The following is a 19,868-nucleotide window of genomic DNA, read 5'->3' as shown; positions in this document are numbered from 1 at the left end:
TGGGTGCTGCCTATTTCCAGATGTTTCCTCTGCACATGCTCTGATCTTTATATGAGGTCCTGCTCCAAAACCCTCAACCTCAGGGGGAAAAGTTGTCAGCTAGGGCTAGGACTTTTCTATTGTAGCACTTTCCCTAGGGAATGACTTGTTGAGTGAGGTGACATCCATCAGTCCCCATCCCGATACTGGTTTTGGTGGTTGGAGAAAGCCAACAACATACAGAGGGTCACTGGTAAGACACTACTCTCTCCATACAGGGAGTATAATGTAAAGATGGCCATAAATGTTCAGCAGTGACAGCAAGAGCCTCAATTTATATAATCTGCTACGTGGGGACCCAACATGGGACCCCATTACATGAAACATGGGGGCTAGAATACTTTTCTATGCATGGAATACATGCTCAAATCTTCACAGCACTTTGCTGGTGAAAGCTCCACTAAATTGTGCTGATGGAGTGCTTAGAGGCAGGCTGTGAATTATTAAAACAGAGGTCCGTATGCTCTGCAGTCGTGTGCCCCCTGAGTCAAGCAAAAAATGGATTAAGACTCCTTAAGTGTAACTAAGCTATAGCAAAAGATAGACTGTTCAGTTGGCAACACTCACTTCCTCATCTGGGAATTTGGGGTAAGCCAATCAATGAAAATAGGAGTGAACAGAGCCAGTCATATGCCCCCTCAGAGCTCCTGGGGGATCCTAAAAAGGGCTCCAAACACACACAAACACACCAGCCTGGTTAAAACTGGTTGTTCCATTGACTCAGAGGCACAAATCAACAGCGACACAGGCAAACATATATATATGTTATAATGATTGGGCAGAGGCAGTGGGAACAGAATCCTGCTTCCCTAAGTCCAATCAATGATTTCACTAGATGAGGAAGATCAAGCAGGATTTTGTACATCCTTTGCATAACTGTGGGCATTGTTGTTGCCATGCCATCATTATTGGCAGCCATTTCATCACCCAGCAGCATCTAGCTGGCCACTGCTATCACCTATGAAGGTCATTTTACAATCTTGTAATGGTTCTTTGAGGGGCATCTGATCTCCTGCAGCCTTGTTACATGAAAACTGGCATTGGGCAAAGCAAGGCTGCTGCCTTAAACAGATTCTGGGAGCTGTGGGGAGCAGCCCTCCTGAGCCCAGCAGTTTTTTCCCTCTGCTGGAAGACAGAGAGGTATAGTATATGCCATACAGACAGAGCTCTATGTGCTTCTAAACCACCCTCAGGTATGGTGGAAGAAGCCTCGGGCAGCAAAATGTCTTGGGCCAGCCCTGAATGCAGTAAGCCATCTGAATGACATGCTTTCACTCCTTTAAGGAACTGGTACATCAGATCCAGGGAACTGGGGAAATATATGCTTTCTTTGTATGTTATGTTTTGTTTTCTAAGCCCCTCCCCCCCTTTCTAACCCCTTGCCTCAGAGAGAGATATTTTCACCTCCCATGGCTGGCACGCGAAAGCCGGCCTTGCCAGTCACAACCAAGAGGCTTTTTCCGCGGCCAGCTGGGATTGTTCTGACAGTTTTGCCTTCTCGTCACATCATCCTGTCATCACCCTCCTCCTCTTCCTTAGATCAGCCTCCCATTTTTCGGCATTAGGGGTCAGGGTCAAGACGTAATGAGGAACATCACAATGGAAGGACACTTTTTACCTCAGCGGCAGAGAGGGATCTGGAAGTTATGCTGTGATCCAACGGCCAGCACTGGAGGCAGCAAAACACAGTAGTGGGGGGGGGGGCGACGACTCCAGATGCTGATACAAGATCTGTCCACTCAGTTTAAAAACTATGGGAATGTTAATGGTCATACATAAATATGACACACACTCTTTCTCTTTTTCTACAGTATGATCATCCTTTCTAGACAAATGCAATTCTATCAGTCAAAACTGCAGGATGCTAATTAGGGCATTTGAAACAATGCTACGTATGATTTGTGCAATTCTGTCCACTGGCAAGAACTTTCTGCTGATGGATTAGAATTTGCATTTTTGCTCATTCTTAAGAGCTATAAAGGGAGGGCACAACTTGATGCGACACTTGTGCTCAGTGGCTCTTACTTCCTATTCATGTTTTTTAAAAAACTGAAAAGCAGCCTTGGAGGCCCAAATCAAGATTGGAGGAAAAGCAAGCAAGCACTGATTGCTTCTTTCCTGTAAAAATGGTACAGGGCTGCCATGCCACGCACAAGCTGCTTCCATACCAGCAGAAGAAAATATATGGGGGCCCTGTATCTTTTTCCCTTGTGGGGAGAAAAACAACCCAGAGAGCACAATTTTGAGCTGGAAAACAATGGAACAAGAACAGGGTTGCCAACTTGAATAAAATACTGTTGGGGAAGTAAACCCCACTCTGCATAATTGATCACAAGACACACACATGCACCATTTGAATGGCAATGTCCATGAACTTGGGGTGGGGCCCTCAAATATTTTACTGGGAGGGTTGAATGGACCTTGGCTGCTAGGAGTTGGCTCCTATGAACAGGAACGTGCTCAACAGCCACTAGCTCTTTCTTCCTTATACTTGGCAGTGTGCCAAGAGCTCCTATTGTTTAAAAATGCACAAATTCACCCTCATAGAACTCCATTTAATTTGGCCCCAGCACTGAAGAATCAGAAGTTCATGGGGTTAGCTGGGGCATCTCCAGTCCTATATGGGAAACTCAAATGACAATCTAGCTATGCTAATCATGGAAAGAAGGAACATAAGAAGAACCTGTTAGATCAGATCAATGGCCCATCCAATCCATCATCCTGGTCTCTGGGGCCAACCAGTTGCCTGTGGGAAACCTCCAAGCAGGATTCGAGAACAAGAGCATTCACCCCTGTGGTGGCAGTAATGCTTCTGCTGGAAACCTATATATTTTTAATCCATGTAACTCTGGGGGCAAAGAGGGGGGTTATTTTTAAATATGTTTCTTAAGAGAAACAGTTCAGTTCACATCATTGTCAATACAGTCCAGATCGCAAAAGGATGGACTTAGACCTAGGAAACTTGAATTCCAGTCACAGTTCTGGCATGGCTTCAAAAGCTGGCCTTGGTAAGATCAGTACTTCCCACTATAGGTATAAACCAGCAGTGGTCAACACAGTGTCCTCCAGATGATGTTGAACTCCAACTTCCATCAACTCCAGCCAGCATGGCCAATTTTGTCTGGGATGGTGGGAGGTGAAGTCAAAAAATGTCTGGCTTACAGACCAGATGAACAAAGAAATGTAAAGCATTTTCTATTATTGGAGAGCATACTACAGCACTTTGGGAAAAAATTACAAGAAGCTTCTTATACATCCTTAATATGGAGTGAAATTAAACTAGACTTGAACCAAAACTACGTATTCTTTTGCTAATGTTTTCCCTGGCCCTGACAAACTCTTCCTATTCTTAGCTCCTTTCCCCCCAGCTGCTCTTAGTCATCCACACTGCCCATATTTCACTATATGCTCAACTGCCCTCTCTGGCCCTCAGTGATGTCATCATGCAGCTAAATCTGACTGGCTGCATAACATTATGATGTCAACCTCTTCACCATGGAACCCCTGACTGTATGAGATTACCTACGTGACTTGCTCCAGGGATGGAAGAAGCAACAGCTTCAGCGAGAGAAAACAATGATGCCAAACAAGCTTTTTAAAAAGGTAAAACATTGCAAAACATTTCCCCCTCCCCTAGAGAAATTTCTACACCACCCAAATTCTATTTTCAGGTAGAAACCAGCACAACTGGACAATATTTGGGCAGAGCTCTATAGAAAACTTCATGCCCATAATCATTAAATTCCTGTTTGGATTTATTTCGTTCCCATCACACTGCCTAACATTATTTCAACAGCTAGCAGGCATCTCTTACTAGGAAATGTACAGAAAAGCAGAGGGGAGGCATTCAGCTTTAGAAATGAAGGGAAGTGGGCGAGATGGGAAGCAGGCCATTGTTAACACCAACTCCTGGAACAAAATGAGAGACTAGGCAGCTCCATCCCATCCTGAGGGAATGCACAGTAAAACATCTGACTTCATGGAAATATTTCAATTTGCTATTTTTGGAGCAAATATGAATTTGTCAGAATTACTGAAGCAAGGGGTTTTTCCCAGCTCTCTCCTGAAATGGGGGTGGGCACAGCTGAGTAGATTGAGGGGAAATGTTTCCCTGTGACAAGAACCATAATTTACATCTTAAGTTGTCAATTTAACCATCTTCATTATTTGTTCCCAGTTTTCATTCTCTTCATCCAAGTCCTTCAGCAGAACAGCCAGTTCTCTCTGGGGTGGCAAAGTACAGAGAAAATATGGAATAGCAAAATAAATATAATAGTGGGGAGGGAGCACATTTCCTTCCTTTCACTCCTACATGTCACAAATGGCTCAAAATTTTTCATCAGCTCTCGCCAATGTCAAAACTATTGTTGAGGGGGAGCAACACAAGTCAGCAGCTAGTTAAATATTCACACAGGGAGGTAATATTTAGTATACCATCCTCTCCACGGTGGAACACAAAATGTCATTTGATTTTAATTATATCTTAAATCAATTTCCATTTGTCTGCTTTGTTTTCTGCTGGTGCATGTTGTTAATTTTTTTTAATATATTTCAAAGCACATCAGAATTAACAAGCCTGAAGATCAGGGCTGCCACCAGCAAAGACTAGAGAATAATCCTATGCCCACCTGTGTGACAGGGAGAAATTCACCTGAAACAACATATTCCACTCTTCCAAAAGTGTAAAAGGAGAAGCACAGGAAGCTGGATCTCTCACAAACTCTGATACAACAGCTATCGTTAAATTTAAAAGGCCCTTTAACAATTGTAGCAACCTCAGCAACCTGGAAAGATTTTAAGAAGGGGCTCATTACCCGTGAATTTCCAGGTAAACCCAGGAGTATTTTACCCCAAAACTGTTTAATTGGAAGATGACTATAAACATACAATCAAGTGCAGAGTGATATATATGGACTTCTCATGATATGGCCTCAGCTAAGCTGTTAAAAGCTTGGAGAACAAGATAACAAGTTTGTTGACCAGCATTAGCACAACAGAAGCAAGTTACAGGTCCGTGTGACATCTGCCATTAATCTAGCCCTAGAGACCAAAAGGATAGTTCTCAACCATTTTAAGCAGCAGACTCTGGAGACATAGCTGCACATTTGCAAAGCTGAGTTAACTCAAAATATAGTGGGGTTTCAGGATCATAAACTTCCCACTCCTGTCACCATGCATTCTATATAATGCAACACCTGGATAGCTCAGTTGGTCAGAGTGTGGTGCTGATAATGCCGAGGTTGCAGGTTTGATCCGCGTATGAGATAGCTGCATACTGCTGCATTGCAGGGGGTTGGACTAGATAATCCTTAGGGTCCCTTCCATCTCTGATTCTATATAATGTAGCCATTACTTCAAATTAAGGTTGAGCAATAGCACATTTTTCATGGTCATTTCCTGCAAATGCCAGGGAAGCACTGTCTGCAACTTTGGGGAAGTTGGATACATTTCTTACTTCATTTGTTCAAAGAGGACCTTGCCATACTAGATATGGCATATCAGAAGGTTGTTGGGGGAAGAAAATAAATGTAGATTACCCATATAGGGTAATTACATGGACTTGGCTGGATCCCTAGATTCAAAGCACAGAGCTAAACACACTCTCCAGTAAGAGAGCTCCAGCAGGGCTTAAAAGTTCAGCGACAGTGAAGCCTTAGTAATACAGGCTGGTAGACCCTTTTAATATCCTGTTAAGTCTGCTAACAGCGCTTCCCCATTTCTACCCCTTTCACGATGTATAGACCACACCGTTAGTAAATTAAAATGCTTTACTTACAACTATCAAAGGTCAGATTCATGTGTTATTTCATGCAGCAGCAAGAAGAACACAGGTACAAAATTATTGGGCTAAAAAACACAGAAACGTATTTCTGTGCATGTGGTCTGAACTTGAAGCAGTACCAAGCCCAGACATGTTTCCCGGTCATCGTGAGATGATGAAAGAGAGTGAACAAAGAAACTTCACTTTCTTTGTGAGGGGGAGTGACCTAACTGAGTCTAGCAATAAAATTCTGTGGTTTTAACCCATTCATGCATTAACTAGCCCTAAGCTTGCTAGTTATATTTGGCTGCAATTTCCTACAAAGGTTGCATCAGTCTTCCTTTTAACTATTACAAAAATCTGGTCACTGTGAGCCACAATATTTCCTTTTTTAAAAAACCAAGAATTTGCCTAGAAACAATATGAGCCATTATCGGTTAAGAACAGTGTCTGTAACTATTAAAAGGAAGACTAATGCTAACCTCTGCTGCCTTGTATTTATTACAGTAAGCACCCCCCTCCCTTTGCAAAAAAGGAAATTAAAGAAATAAACCCAACCCTTGAAGATATCTCTCTCACACATACAAATCTTCAAGCCTGGCATTCCAAAAATGCAAAACAAAAACAAATCAGGGCTGAAAGCTTCAGGTCAACATTACTTCAACCACATCTAAAATAGGGGGAGGCAAGCAAATGCTTTCCCCCTGTGCAATGAGTTTAGTTTTCTCAACAGGTTTTGAGCTGACTGGCATTCAAACAAAGAACAGGCACTTTAATATGACTGTTTAAAGAAAACAGTGTGTGTGACTGTGACCTCACAATAACTATACAGCTCCTGGCCAGTCACTCTATGTTCCCTTGGGCCATTTAGAGTAACGACTTCATTTCCTGCAAGCCTCCATTATACATGTAACTAGGCTTAACAATGGTGGCAAGCAGAAATCTCAGGTACACATCTCTCCTCAGCAGGGTCTGGTTACTAAGCTATTACAGAAAATGACAGTGCAATCTTGGGTGCAATGACAGGGAGAGACCTCTCAAAGGCTTGTTATACACAGTCCATATCGCCCATCCGTTTATTTGCCCAGAGTCCAAGATTACCAAGATGTGGAAAGAATTGCTACTTTGGGGGGGGGGGGATCAAGCCATTCTCGAACAGCAGAAAATAACACTTTTCAGGTGTAGATACATGCAGATCATCATACTTCACTTTCATTGCAAGCTGCTTTGAATTTGAACCAAGGATCACCAAGGCTTAGCTTTAAGAAACTTCTCCAGACACCAAGGTTCTTTTCTAGGCAACCCTGAAGGCAGTGTGGGGCAAATGAGTGCATTGTGGGGGGGGGGGGAGTATTTTACTTTACGGGAAATTGTCCTTTTAATTTGTGACATGATAGACAGTGACAGCCTCTGTTTAATACAAATGACAGCTGGTTTTAAGAACAAGATCCATTTAAGAATAAGACCCTCTGAAAAAGTCAGTGCACAAGGTAGGGCGAGTGCTCATATGGAATAGCCCCCCAAAGTCTGCACACTCAAGATATTTCCCCAACCGAAGGTGAATTCTTCATGATCATAACTGCCCTATAATTGCTTAAAGGTAAAGGGACCCCTGACCATTGGGTCCAGTTGCGGACGACTCTGCAGTTGCGGCGCTCATCTCGCATCTGTTGGCTGAGGAAGCCGGCGTACAGCCTCCGGGTCATGTGGCCGGCATGATTAAGCTGCGAACCAGAGCAGCGCACGGAAACGCTGTTTACCTTCCTGCTGGAGCGGTACCTATTTATCTACTTGCACTTTGACGTGCTTTCGAACTGCTAGGTCAGCAGGAGCTGGGACAGAGCAATGGGAGCTCACCCCGTCGCGGGGATTCAAACCGCCAACCTTCTGATCGGCAAGCCCTAGGCTCTGTGGTTTAGAAAACCAGGCCCCCATGATAATCTTGTGGAAAAGCTGGTAAAATGTGGACTAGCTGAGGTAACTGTTAGGTAGATTTGTAGCTGGTTGACTGACGAAACTCAAAGAGTGCTCACAAATGCTTCCTTCTCATCCTGGGGGTGGGGGGAGAGTGAGAAGTGGGGTGCCTTCACCTACCTGGTGCTTTTCAAATTAGCCCTGCTGAGCGAGATCAAAGACCCATCTAGCCCAGCATCTTGTTGTCACAGTGGCTAACCAGATACTATGGGAAGCTCTCAAGCAGCACATGAGTGCAACAGCAGTTTCTTAACTTATGTGTAATTCAGCTGTGTATCTCCTCTGATACTGGAGGCAGGACACACCCACCATAGCTGGTAGCCATTGATATCATCAGCGAATTTGTCGAACCCTCTTTTAAAGCCTCTTTTAAAGTTGGTGGCCATCGCTACATCTTCCCCACCCAAAAAATGTTTTGGGCTACTGTTGTGCTGCCTGGGAAGGATGTGATTTGTAGTTCAAAATCTCTAGAGGGCACTAGAGGTTGGTGAGAGCGTATACCATCTGCATCTGTGTACCAACTGCATCTTGCTCACTTTGTGAGATTTGAGAAGACAGCCATATATCAATATAATCTTTTTTGTTTAGGTTTATTGATCAGTTTTTCCTTTTAAAAAAAATGGAATGGAGTGACTAAGCTAGGCCTGGCTTGTGTTATTTGTTGGTTTGAATAAGTGAAGCAAAACAAAAGCTGCCTGTGTTGACCTGATCATTCATCAAACCCTCGGTTCCTGAATTTTTAATTTAGCCTGGAAGGAAGCATAGTCTCTCTCAGTAAATGGATAAGGAGGGCAGGAGAGCAGAGAAATTGGCATAGATAGCCAAGAAATGCAATCAGTGTGTCAACTCCACACCTTAACCCCCTTTGAATTTCTTCATCTTCATAGCCTTTAGCCCAGCCTTCCCCATTAGCCTGGTGCCTTCCAGATATTTTGGATTACAACTCCCATCACTCCCATCACTATTCTGGCTGAGGGTGTTATGAGTTGGGAGCCCAAAAAGTTTGGAGGGCATCAAGTTGGAGAGGGTTGCTTTAGACTGTGTGTTTTCAAGTCCAGATCCATTCAGTTTTAGGGAGACGGACAGAATTCACAAATACAAGTATTAACAAAGTTACTTTGTTACACTTAAGAAAGGGGGCAGGGACAGAAAGGGAATAAATCTAGCTTAAAGTAAGATTTGTATTTCAAAACTGACTGAAATCAAAAGAGCATAGAAAGGTGCTCACATAATCCTCAAAATGAAGGAGAACAAACCTGGTTTAGGAGGGGAAAGATGTCTCATCTGATTCAATAGGCATAAATAACAGTACAAAGTAGAAATAATGGACTAAAATAGGACTAAGGAAATGTTTGAAATTATGTTGCCGAGAAGAAAGAGGGGAGGCGGAATATAGGAACTTGTGCAATTGCCAAAAAGTAACTGGGGGAATTTTAAGTGTTGAAAGCACTGAACAATAACCTGAAAACTATGATCAATATTTCAAAAGAAGAAGCAAAGAAACACAAGCATGCGTTTCTTGAGAAACTGAGTACAGGCACTTCAGGAGTCAAACACAACTACTCAGTTTCTGTAAGTAGGCATTCCAGGACCGCAATTCTGATCACATACACACACACCCCGGGCAAAACTTCCCTGCCATGCCAATGGCAATGGCTCCAACAGCTCCTTTGATAGATGAGGCCCATCTGACCTTCCCATCCTCAAGATCATGTAAGCTGAACTACAACAGGTGTAGTCAATTGAGCATCATGAAGGTATTAATGGACTCCAACTCCTATCAGCCACAACCAAAGAGCAAAGGCCATTAACATGGTTCTACTGTAGCAAATGCTAATCAATTCTCATGAGGACTTTTTTAAAAAAAAAGTTACTGCACAAAGTGCTTTTATTGTGCTGGTTTACAGTTGTCTTAAACAGGTCTTCACCGGGGCTGTTGATAATAATTTATTTATACACTGCTCTTCTGTGTTTGTACTCCAAGTGCCTACAGCAAGATGCACATAAAAAAATAAAGCAGGAAACACAACAGGTTGTATTAGGATCTTTTAAACAATCAAATCACATGGTAAGCAAAGCCATAGAACATCTCCATTTGCTATTCCTTAAAAACAATATTAAAACCTCTACTCCCTCCATCTCAGCATATTTCCCTTCCCATTCATAGCCCAATCTGATGCCTCAGGCAGTTCCCAAACATGAAGCACTTCTAAGAATGGAGTGAATGTGTCTGCAATGAAGGATTGTGGGAGGACAGTGCAATTCCACTCTAGCCCATGTTGCTGTCACCGGACAGCAGCAGAACTTTAAAAACCCTACTGGTTTCCTCCAGTGGGGTTATCAGTCATGACCAAAGGGATGGCCAACACCAAAAGGCAAGAGCGGAAAGGGAGACGGCGGACTGACTCAGAAGAAAGATCATCAATAATATCACAGGACGCATAGTCACCTTTTCTCTGGACAATGTGCTGTTGGAACAGAGGTGAAGTGTAGGTCTTCTCTTGGTTGCTTTAGGGATTGTTCATCCTCAGTCTCTTCTATGAGATACTTACAGTGCTATAAATTGTGAGGTTCCCACTGCTCACCAGAATCCCTGATGAAATATCATTTTTTAAACTACCTTCCCAGAAGTTTAGAAACTGCATTTTCTGCCAGCCAAGACACTGAGATCCACAGCGTAAGTGGGAAGCAAGATGAATGCCATAAATCTGAAGAATGCATTTCCTTCTCTGCATCACACCTCCGGTTTCTCAGCCTAGGGTGAGTTTCCCAACACAAAGAATCACAAGGATGAGATGCATACCAACCCTTTGAGTCATCTTCACCAGTGACATAAGAAAGGCGATCTCTTGCCCACACAGCAAGCATGCCACGGAACAGTTCATCTGAAGTCCACAATCATTTACTAGTATGATGGATGACAGTGCCTAACATTGCTCATATAACAGAGAAACCTGTCCAGAGTTCAAGATAGAATATGCTCTGAACTTTGCAAACAGACTAGGATGTTAAAACACCCTCCAAATCTATCACACATGTAAGACCCAGCAAAGTAACTTCTCAGGAACATGCTGGTTCTACTGGCCATGTAGTCTCTCCCTTCTCAGTGTGGGATTTCTCCCCTCATCTCCTTCCATTGCTGCACACTATGCACCTAAGACAAAATGCATGCTATTTTGTTTTAAGAGAGGGTGCTATATCCTCATAAATTAGCAGCCGTAAATTAGAACAACTTTCAGGACCAGACTGAAAGGCTGCAGATCTCCTTCCTCTCTGATATTTACTATTATTATTAATGACAACAAACTGTGCTTATGCTGCACTGTGCAGCCTGGAAGCACTTTGCAGCCATTAATTAGTTTGTCTTGTTTCTCTGGTGACCATCTGGATCACCATCAAATTAAGACATGATTGGAAAACAGCCTCAAAATGTGCAAAATAAATTTGCTCTAGGAAGAATGAATGGAAGTATAAAAGGGGTTTAATTGGAGCTGGTTCATACAAGTGTTCTATGGCCTTCCTCCACCCAACATCCGTGATGATGTTTTGCCACCCCAGGTGGAAAATTATTGGGCTGATGCAGTCACAGAGCTCCCCATTTCTCATTTGCTCAGCTCCCCATTTCTCATTTGCAGCCATCTGCTAAACTGGGAGCTGGGACCATTTAGACCATCTCATTTAAAACAACAACAACAACAACAAGGAAGTGGTTGTTTGAATCGCCCCTAAGTGATGCACAAAAAAACCCAGCACCATGGATCAAAATAATTGATATTGCTCTGAAGGGCCTATGTCACCCTGCTTCCATTTACTGTACAGTCCTGGGTTACTAGGAACATTCTTAAGTGCCATTTTCCACAGGAGAATTAAGTCCAAGCTGTTCAAATCACAACCAGAAGGGGAAGACATTGGTCTGCCCTCAACCTCTAACAACAGGGCAAGAAGCAGACAAATGCAGTGGCTGTTTACCAGTGGTGAATTCTTAACAACAAGCAATTTATATTCACTCATCAAGGAAGATGCAAGTGGAGGCAAATATTATGGCCATGTTCATTTGTTTTTTGATTACAAAATGTATGCAAATTAAGAGCAGCCATCAGGCTCCTGGAAAAATGCCAAAGTGGTTATTAGTGTCGTGAAACTGAGGGGAGGTGGCAACAGGGCACTGCATGCCTGCAAGAGAGAAGCAAGCAGCTGCCATCCAAACCCATCTGGAACAGGAAGCCACGGCCAAGCCAAAGGCTCAGGTGGAAGGTAAGCCCTACAGTAACCTGTATTTTTTAAGGGGGGGGGAGGGTTCTGACAAATCTGTTCACTCTGCAGTTAAAAGTGTGATAATTACAGAGTGGCAAGCTTCTCTGTCATTCAGGAGGCAGCATCCCCAGGAAATCTTGCTCTGTAATCAAGGAAAGAGGTGCAATCAGGCCCCTATTCAGGCTGCGTTTAGAAACAGCCCCTGTGGGAGGCAAGAGGCTTTTGAGAGGTCCCTTTGTGAAGCTGGCAGCAATGCTGCCTCCACAGTTCTGCTGCCACCAGAGGAGTTCGACACAAGCGCTTAACAGAATTTCCATTCAGCTCCACCTGCAAAACCCAAATAATGTCTCAGGGCCAGATGTGCGGCTTGGGAAGTGCATCTCCTTAAAACCGTGCAAACTGGAAACCCCTCTTCTGCAAACTGAACTGGCAGGAGATACAAGACCCCCATGGCTGCTGTGGTTACAGTTTATGTGACAGGCCTACCCAAATTAAAATCATACTATGGAAGGCACTGGGGTTGAATGAGGTGATCTTTGGTGATAGTCCAATTCTGACAGGGATAAAGGGGGCCAAACCAGACATCACAAACACACATGTTACATATGCATGGGAATGTATGCGTAAATATAAAACATGGTCAAGTGAAGATAAACCTGTGTTTGCAAACACACACCATCATACACATATGTTCAAATCCAATTTCCCTAACTGTTACTTTCCACATTCTATCCAGTTCCATTATATCCAGTTCCAGAACTATATTAGGAGATAGTGGAATACAGTGAACATTCAGCACTTATTTCCATATTATTTGCAAACGAATTATTTCTGGAAGCAAAAAACTCGGAATGAGCATCAAACTTGCACTATCTTCCACTATAGCTGCTGTAGTGTCTTTTATGTTGCATTTAAGAGGTCACTACCATGAACAGTTATGACCCAAAGTTGTTGTTGTTGTTTTTCAAAACTGACTGCACCAGTCTCCAAATGGTCTCTGACTGAACCGGTCACCTGTACATGTGATGCACTTTGCAAAATTTCTCCAAGTATTTATTTAGGAGATTTTACTGTGCACTGAGGTTTACTAACTGGAACTGCTGTTCACATTAATGAATCTGGGATACTGTAAATGGAACTCCACTATCAGCGGGGTTCTGCTAAGTATTTATTTATATATCTTTTCCCCTCATCCACAGAATAATGAGCTTGTTGTGGTTTTGCCATCTGCAGACACAGGTATCAATCAATAGCCAAGTAATGGCCTGAACTCTGTCAAGAGAACTCATTATTTAAAAAGGTACACGTTGCATTTAGCTATTAAAACAGGAGCTATTGATCGGGGCTCATCAGCTCCCAGCAAAAGCCAGTGACCATCTGCAAAAGGAGGCGGAAATCCAAAGGTTGGCAAATGGTGTAAAAACTGGTTAATGGTCCAAAGCGAGGGTTGGATTAATGCTGATGCCACCCTGTTGAAAAGTAAAGCCATTAATAATCACGATGATGATGATAATAATAATAATAATAATAATAATAATAATAATAATAATAATAATAATAGGGAAATCAGAAATATGACGGTCCAGCACACCAGAATCAAAGAAATTATTTCTTCCAGCACTGAAACAAGCAGGGCAAGGTAACGAGCAGGCAAATTATTAGACAACAGCCAAAGTCATCTGGATCCGAGTCTTCATCCAGCTAAAGGAAATGGGGATTATTTCACCCGACAGCAACTTACTGGCATGACTCAAGGAGAAATTCATCACTTGGCTTTCATTTCCTCTTGGTCCCTGAATAGCTTTTGTGGCATGTGTTTTCATTTGTCTCTGGGTGAGGGAAGTGTTGGACCCCTTCTTTTACCTTCCTTCTTGAACAGCCTCCGGCAACGCCAAAGTGAGGATACACAGTCACAGCTCGTAACAAAGTAAGTGTAAGGCTGAGCCTTCATCAGAAATCATGAAGAGGGAAGAAGTCAGAGGTGGGTGGAGAGAAAGAGAACCATTTCCCAAAACTAATCAAACAACTCAAATACCAAAAACAAACAGAGGCAAAAGGGCACACTCAATTAAATCATTTCCTTGATGTTTGTTTCATACATTGTCAGGTTTCCTATGTTTTTGAGCTCGTTGCGGAACTCCTCGTGCTAAATGTTATGGCGCATATAGTGGTAGTGAGTGCTTCCTTCCTCTGAGCGCTTCTATATTAGTGGAAGATTTGAACAGGACAAAAAGAGGGTTGCAGAATTGGTGTGTGCCAAAAGTCCTTCCCCATCTCAAAACACTGAGCCTCAATACTGCATTCGAAGTAACAAAGCCAATGATATTTTGGCATTTTATCCATCTCTCCCACCAGAACTGTTCCATCACCTTCAGCGTGGTCAGATCAATCAGCACGCACACACCTAAATGTCATTCAAAATACTGCGGATAGGAGAATTTCAACAAAGCACTCGAGCTTTGCCATCTCTGTCCTAATGCCCATATACTTACTTTTTCCATTCTCCCTTGGCCACATAAAGGAGATCTGTGCTGCAACTATTATTGCATATCTCAAATGGAGGAGGTATAGGGGAGTTTCTTTTTCCATTAACTAACCATTTGTCCATATTTCTATTTATTTTTTTTAAGGCAGATGGTAGTTGCAGGCCCTGGTGGGGTGGGTAAGAGTAATGAATTCTACAATTTTGCCAAAAGCACAGAACACAGGAGAATCCTTAATAACCAAGTTGTGAATGTGCAGCAATAAAATGAATACAGACTCAGGTTATAATGCTGGCAGTTCCTATACTATTTTGATTTCTGGTTTAATATGGCTGGCTAACAATGGGATTCCCGTATGTCATTCTGAAGAGCACTAGGTCTTTGGAAATCCTAAAACAGACAGTACTAAATGAGGCCACTGGACTGCTATATGGTTACAACAAAAACCCAGGAGAAGAATGAATGATCTCTTACCTTCAGAACAGAGTTTCCCAATGTATCCAGTGGCTGAGCAATCACACTGTGGCTCGCCATCCAGGAGAAAGCAAGTTCCACCATTCTCGCAAGGGTTCTCTGTACATAGCCCTTCCATGTCCAGGCGGACCCCTTGGTGCCCCAAGAGTTGGGGTTCTGAATTGCCGTATTTCAGGTCCAAGATAAATCCTTTAAACGGTGGCTCACTCAGGACACTGTCGAGGGTCAAGGCAGCAGGGCGGATGTCTGATGGGACACCTCCCACAAAGAGGTCGCTGACAATATTCATGTACTGGCGCTGAGGGCGCACTTCGCCAGGTTTGGCTTCCCCGTCCAGCACAAGAACAGTCCGGAGGTGGTTGCGGCTAACCATCAAGAAGTGCAGGTTGCTGTCATTGACCTGCTTATCCGTGACAACTGTGGCCTCAGCACAGTCCACGCTGAACCGGAGCTGAATGCGCCCATCCACCAAGGACAAACAGAGGAAGTCACAGACACCGCCATCGTCAAAGTAGAGAAGCAGCCCAGCTGAGACGTTGGTCTTCAGCTGGAAGCTGAGGTCACTCCTTGTGCTTGCATCCCAGCGGAGGAAACGGGCCCACTGGCTGGGGAGCCCCATGAACTCTAGTCCAAGACAGAGGCTGAGCAAGGAGCCCAGCACCAAGCTCAGCTTCAGGGTGAAAGAGGCAGAGCGGAAGGTAAAGCCCATTTTTGAAAGAAGCTTTCTTTTTTTCTCCCTTACGAGAAAAACAAAATTAAAGCCACTCACACCAGAGAGGATGGCTCTGGTAATAGGCACTACAGCCGTTTAACTCCACAAGAGAGGAAACACTTGACTGGAGAGGCAAGTTCTCCTCGCCAAGGAAAGATCTCAGCTATCCCTTAGGATCCAGAGGCCTTTATCCTAGAAGGAGAGGAAATGGTGCGAGGGATTCAGAAGGCGGGTGGGTTTTGTTTTCAAAGGTTGAGGTTTCCTGCTGTGGCCTTGCGTTGCTGACCCCAGCTGTCTTCAGTGAAGGGTGGAGGGAGAGTCAATGGCCTGTCTCCAAACTGTGGTTTCTTAGAAGCAATGGGGATGGCAGCAAAGCATGGCAGATAGTGAACTCATCAAACATATGACGCCTTGGACAGAAAAACCAAAGTCAATCTTCATTGTGTACCGAAGATGATCCAGCCCCTAATTCTTCACTTCTTGGCAATCAGGCCCTAGAGAGACAATGGAAGAAAAGAGTAAAAGGGTTAATTCCACTCATCTTGCCTGTAACAGGCCAAAACAAACTTATTTACAGTGGTACCTCGGTTTACAAACTTAATCCATTCCGGAAGTCCATTCTTAAACTGAAGCCATTCTTAAACCGAGGCACACTTTCCCTAATGAGGCCTCCCGCCACCAGTGCCCTTCCACCGTTCGGATTCTGTTCTTAGACCGAGGTAAAGTTCTCAAACCAGGACACTTTTTCCGGTTTTGCGGCGTTCGTAAACCAAATCGTTCTTAAACAGGACTGTTCTTAAACCAAGGTACTCACATTCAGCCACTAATATAATAACACTAATATATAGCCCACTCTTCAGCTAAAAATACTCAGAGCAACACGCAACACAATAAAACCATATATTATAAATAAAAAGTACAGCTACAACTGACCATATTTTTTAAAAAGCAGTAAAAGGGGGAAAATACAACAATTAACAATTTTTTAAAAAATCTAACAGCAGGCGGGATAAAAGATGTCACATATTGGCCCAGTTTGCAAGCAATGCTGAGCAGATACAGCAAATATCACAGCTGCTTTCCTCCCCCCCCCCCACCCCCCTGCTGTGATGCCAGTGAGAGCTAAGACATGGCTTGACTTAGCATTACATCTGAGCTCAGACTCACAGTTTGTATCACACAGACAAATCATGAGTGGTAAGCCAAGAGCAAACTTTGGCTACAGCTCAACTGGAGCAGGGCAAATCACAAGCAAGGTTCAGATATAATGCTAAGTCAAGCCATGCCTTAGATCTGGGTAACATAACAGCAACAGGACCAGGGTAGGAACCATTTTGGCTGCAAGTGCCTACAAACTCACTAATTCACACCTAGTCATGATCTGGCTGAAGTGATGTGTCTAAACCAGGCCGTTAAAATACTGGCAGAAATAAAACTAGGTGTTACACTAGAATAAAGAGCAGCTTCTTCAAAGTGTCTTTCAAGACACTAAGAAGAAGCCTGACCAATTTCTACTGGGAGGGCATTCCAGAGATGCAGCACCAGCAGAGAAAAGGCCCTTTGTCTAATGCTCACTTGCTGGTTCTTCCAAGCAAGGGCTGTGCCATTGATCTTAATTATTGGCCAGTCCTATACCAGAGCAACTGGTCCATAATCTGGTCCTAAGTCATTTAGTGATTAGGGCTGGGCAATATCTGGTTTTCAATATCATGATATATCACCAGCTGAATATCACTATATCTCGATATATCGTGATATATATCTGCAGCGGCAGAGAGCCCTGCTGGGCCTCCCCGCGATGGCAGAGGGTCTCGCCATATCACCCTACAGCAGCAGAGGGTATGCCTCCCTACAAATCAGGGGGTCCCGCTGCACCTCCCCACGGTGGTGGAATGTGCACCACACTTCTCAACGATGGCAGAGGTCCAGAAGCCAAGTCCACCAAGTCCACCTTGTCTAGGAAAGACATAAATGAACTTCAAATGATGTTCCCAGCCATGTAAAAACCATGTTCATAAGATCACTTCTATGAACTTCCAGGGCCTGGTGAAAAGTGATGAGCTATCCAATAATCTCAGAAAGCTTACAGAAAATCAGGTACTGCTAGGCATGCTACATGTGCCTTGCAGACCTCCACTGTAGGATATCCAAACAGCTCTTAGAAGCTCCATAAAACAGCCTCCCTGTAAATCCCATCAAATATACAACTTCTATGCCAGCTTCAATCTTTAATTTGATAGACTCCAGAGCAAAATGACAGCACACTGCAGAGACAGCAATTCAGCCACCGAAAGTGTTTTTTTTATTATTATTTTCTTGCTTTAAATTCCCTTTGGAGAGGGCACAGGATTAATCCAAAATTTTCAGTGATTTACTACTACTGAAGATGCTAGTGTTTCACAGACACTACTGGCTGAAAAGAACCTATCTTGCCAACACCCGGACACTGTGTTGCATGCACAATACAAAGTCTCCCTTAAGGACTACTAGACTGTTCAGCTCTCATAAATGTAGACTATAGTGGATCTACACTTAGCATAATTCTATTTCTGGTTCCTTCCCATCAAATACAGCACCTCATTTTTTACCCAAAACAAAAGCACTGCAAAATGGTATCAAGTTTCCATGCAGTGGGGCATCATGTTTTGAGTTATCTCATTTGTTGTTCCCTGCATGAATCTGCCCTGGTGCATAGGTTGCACTTAAGGTACAGTGGAGCAGTGAGCCCAAAGCTTGTGATCCTCCCACACTGTACAAAGAATTAATACTTTCTGGGACCTGCCCTACAAATGTAAGTAGCCCCAGGTTTCCATGAATAAATGTGGTTAACATTAGAGGAAATATGCACACTATGGGAGGGCATGTGAACCAGAGGCTCACCCTTGATGTGTATGACCTTCACACTAGGGCTGGGTGTGTGAACAAACCCTTAGATATTAAATAGCAGTGTCTCCTCCCTTCCCTTCGTCCCTGATCACTGGCCATGCTGCCTAGGGCTGACGGCATTTAGAATCCAACCATACCTGGTGGGAACAAGGTTGGGGAATCCTGTGATAGTTGTTAGTACTGCAGAAGTCAACCAAGCATTTTGTGCTCCCTAGCCAAACTCAGTCTATTGTAGACAAGGGTGTCTGTGTGCATCTCCTGCTACAGTAAGTCTTGTGCCAGTGTGATGCTATTCAGAGGTACATGGGTAAAATCTAGTTGAAACCAATTGGTGGAGTAGGAGAGCTGGAAAAAATTCACATCTGGCAACCAAAGTGCCCCTTTGGTTTCAGATGGCATATGGGTAGGCGAGTCTAAAATAGATCCAGGACACAAATTTTCACAGCCCTCTAGCAGTTATGGTGGCTGATTTACCAGAAGTAATGTATACTTGATTCTGAGAAACCAAGCCTCCTGATGTATATTTTGCTCTAGGAGGCTTAGTCTGGTCGAGTATACACTTCCAGAATATACAACTTCTCATTCTAGTAGCACAGTGTTGTCTACTCTGACTGACAGCAGTTCTCTAAGGTCTAAGGCAGGCATAGGCAAATTCAGCCCTCCAGATGTTTTAGGACTACAACTCCCATCATCCCTGACCACTGGTCCTGTTAGCTAGGGTTGATGGGAGTTGTAGTCCCAAAACTTCTGGAGGGCCAAGTTTGCCTATGCCTGGTCTAAGGAATGTGATATCAGGAATCAAATGCAGGACCAAGTCAGAGCTACAAACCCTCCCATTCTAAGACAAGTGCAGCAGAGCTAGGGTCTAGTGAAGCGGGGCCTGAGCTAGGCTAAAATTTGGATGATCTAAGACAGAACAAGTGCAATATCTGGCAGGTTTGAGGAGGAGCAGAAAATAGGATCTGTAATTTACCAGCTTTTCAAATCCTAATACTGGATTACCATACAGAACAATCTTACACTGGCTGGTTCTTGGCATGAGATGAGGAGCAGATGACACAAGCTGTTCACTGTATAGACATCACACTAAAAACAGCTGGGGTAGACACTCTTATCCTAACATTTCCAAGAGCTCAGCGGTGGTTTATCAGAATTTTGTCTGCTATTCTCCGAAGGCTAGGCCAGAGTTGATGCTAAGTTCTTTCACTATCCCTAGAGCACAACTGCTAGAGTGGGATTGCTGTGAGACATAGAGATAGAGATATATCATTGTGAATGGTAAACT

The 19,868-nt window shown here is 43.5% G+C and overlaps 1 protein-coding gene and 1 long non-coding RNA gene across 27 annotated transcripts in view; one reads left to right on the top strand and one right to left on the bottom strand.

Moving 5' to 3' along the window:
- Positions 1–19,868, bottom strand: part of NRXN3 (neurexin 3) — a 1,197,396-nt gene that overhangs the window by 1,116,472 nt on the left and 61,056 nt on the right. For all 26 annotated transcript variants that reach the window (XM_083609454.1, XM_083609464.1, XM_083609467.1 and 23 more), the window contains exon 2: positions 14,986–16,191. In XM_083609454.1, the coding sequence (XP_083465580.1) occupies positions 14,986–15,694 (709 nt within the window). In that variant the 5' untranslated portion in view covers positions 15,695–16,191. The remainder of the gene's footprint in view (positions 1–14,985; positions 16,192–19,868) is intronic.
- LOC310766392 lies at positions 1,000–4,361 on the top strand. Its single transcript, XR_014550127.1, has 3 exons — positions 1,000–1,179; positions 3,473–3,642; positions 4,217–4,361. It is a non-coding gene; the product is annotated as an uncharacterized lncRNA (long non-coding RNA).

The sequence above is a fragment of the Podarcis filfolensis genome (assembly GCF_964270895.1).
Source record: "Podarcis filfolensis genome assembly, chromosome: 1".
Taxonomy (NCBI): domain Eukaryota; kingdom Metazoa; phylum Chordata; class Lepidosauria; order Squamata; family Lacertidae; genus Podarcis; species Podarcis filfolensis.
Note: the sequence above shows the minus strand (reverse complement) of the source record. Positions and strands in the feature narration are given on the sequence as shown.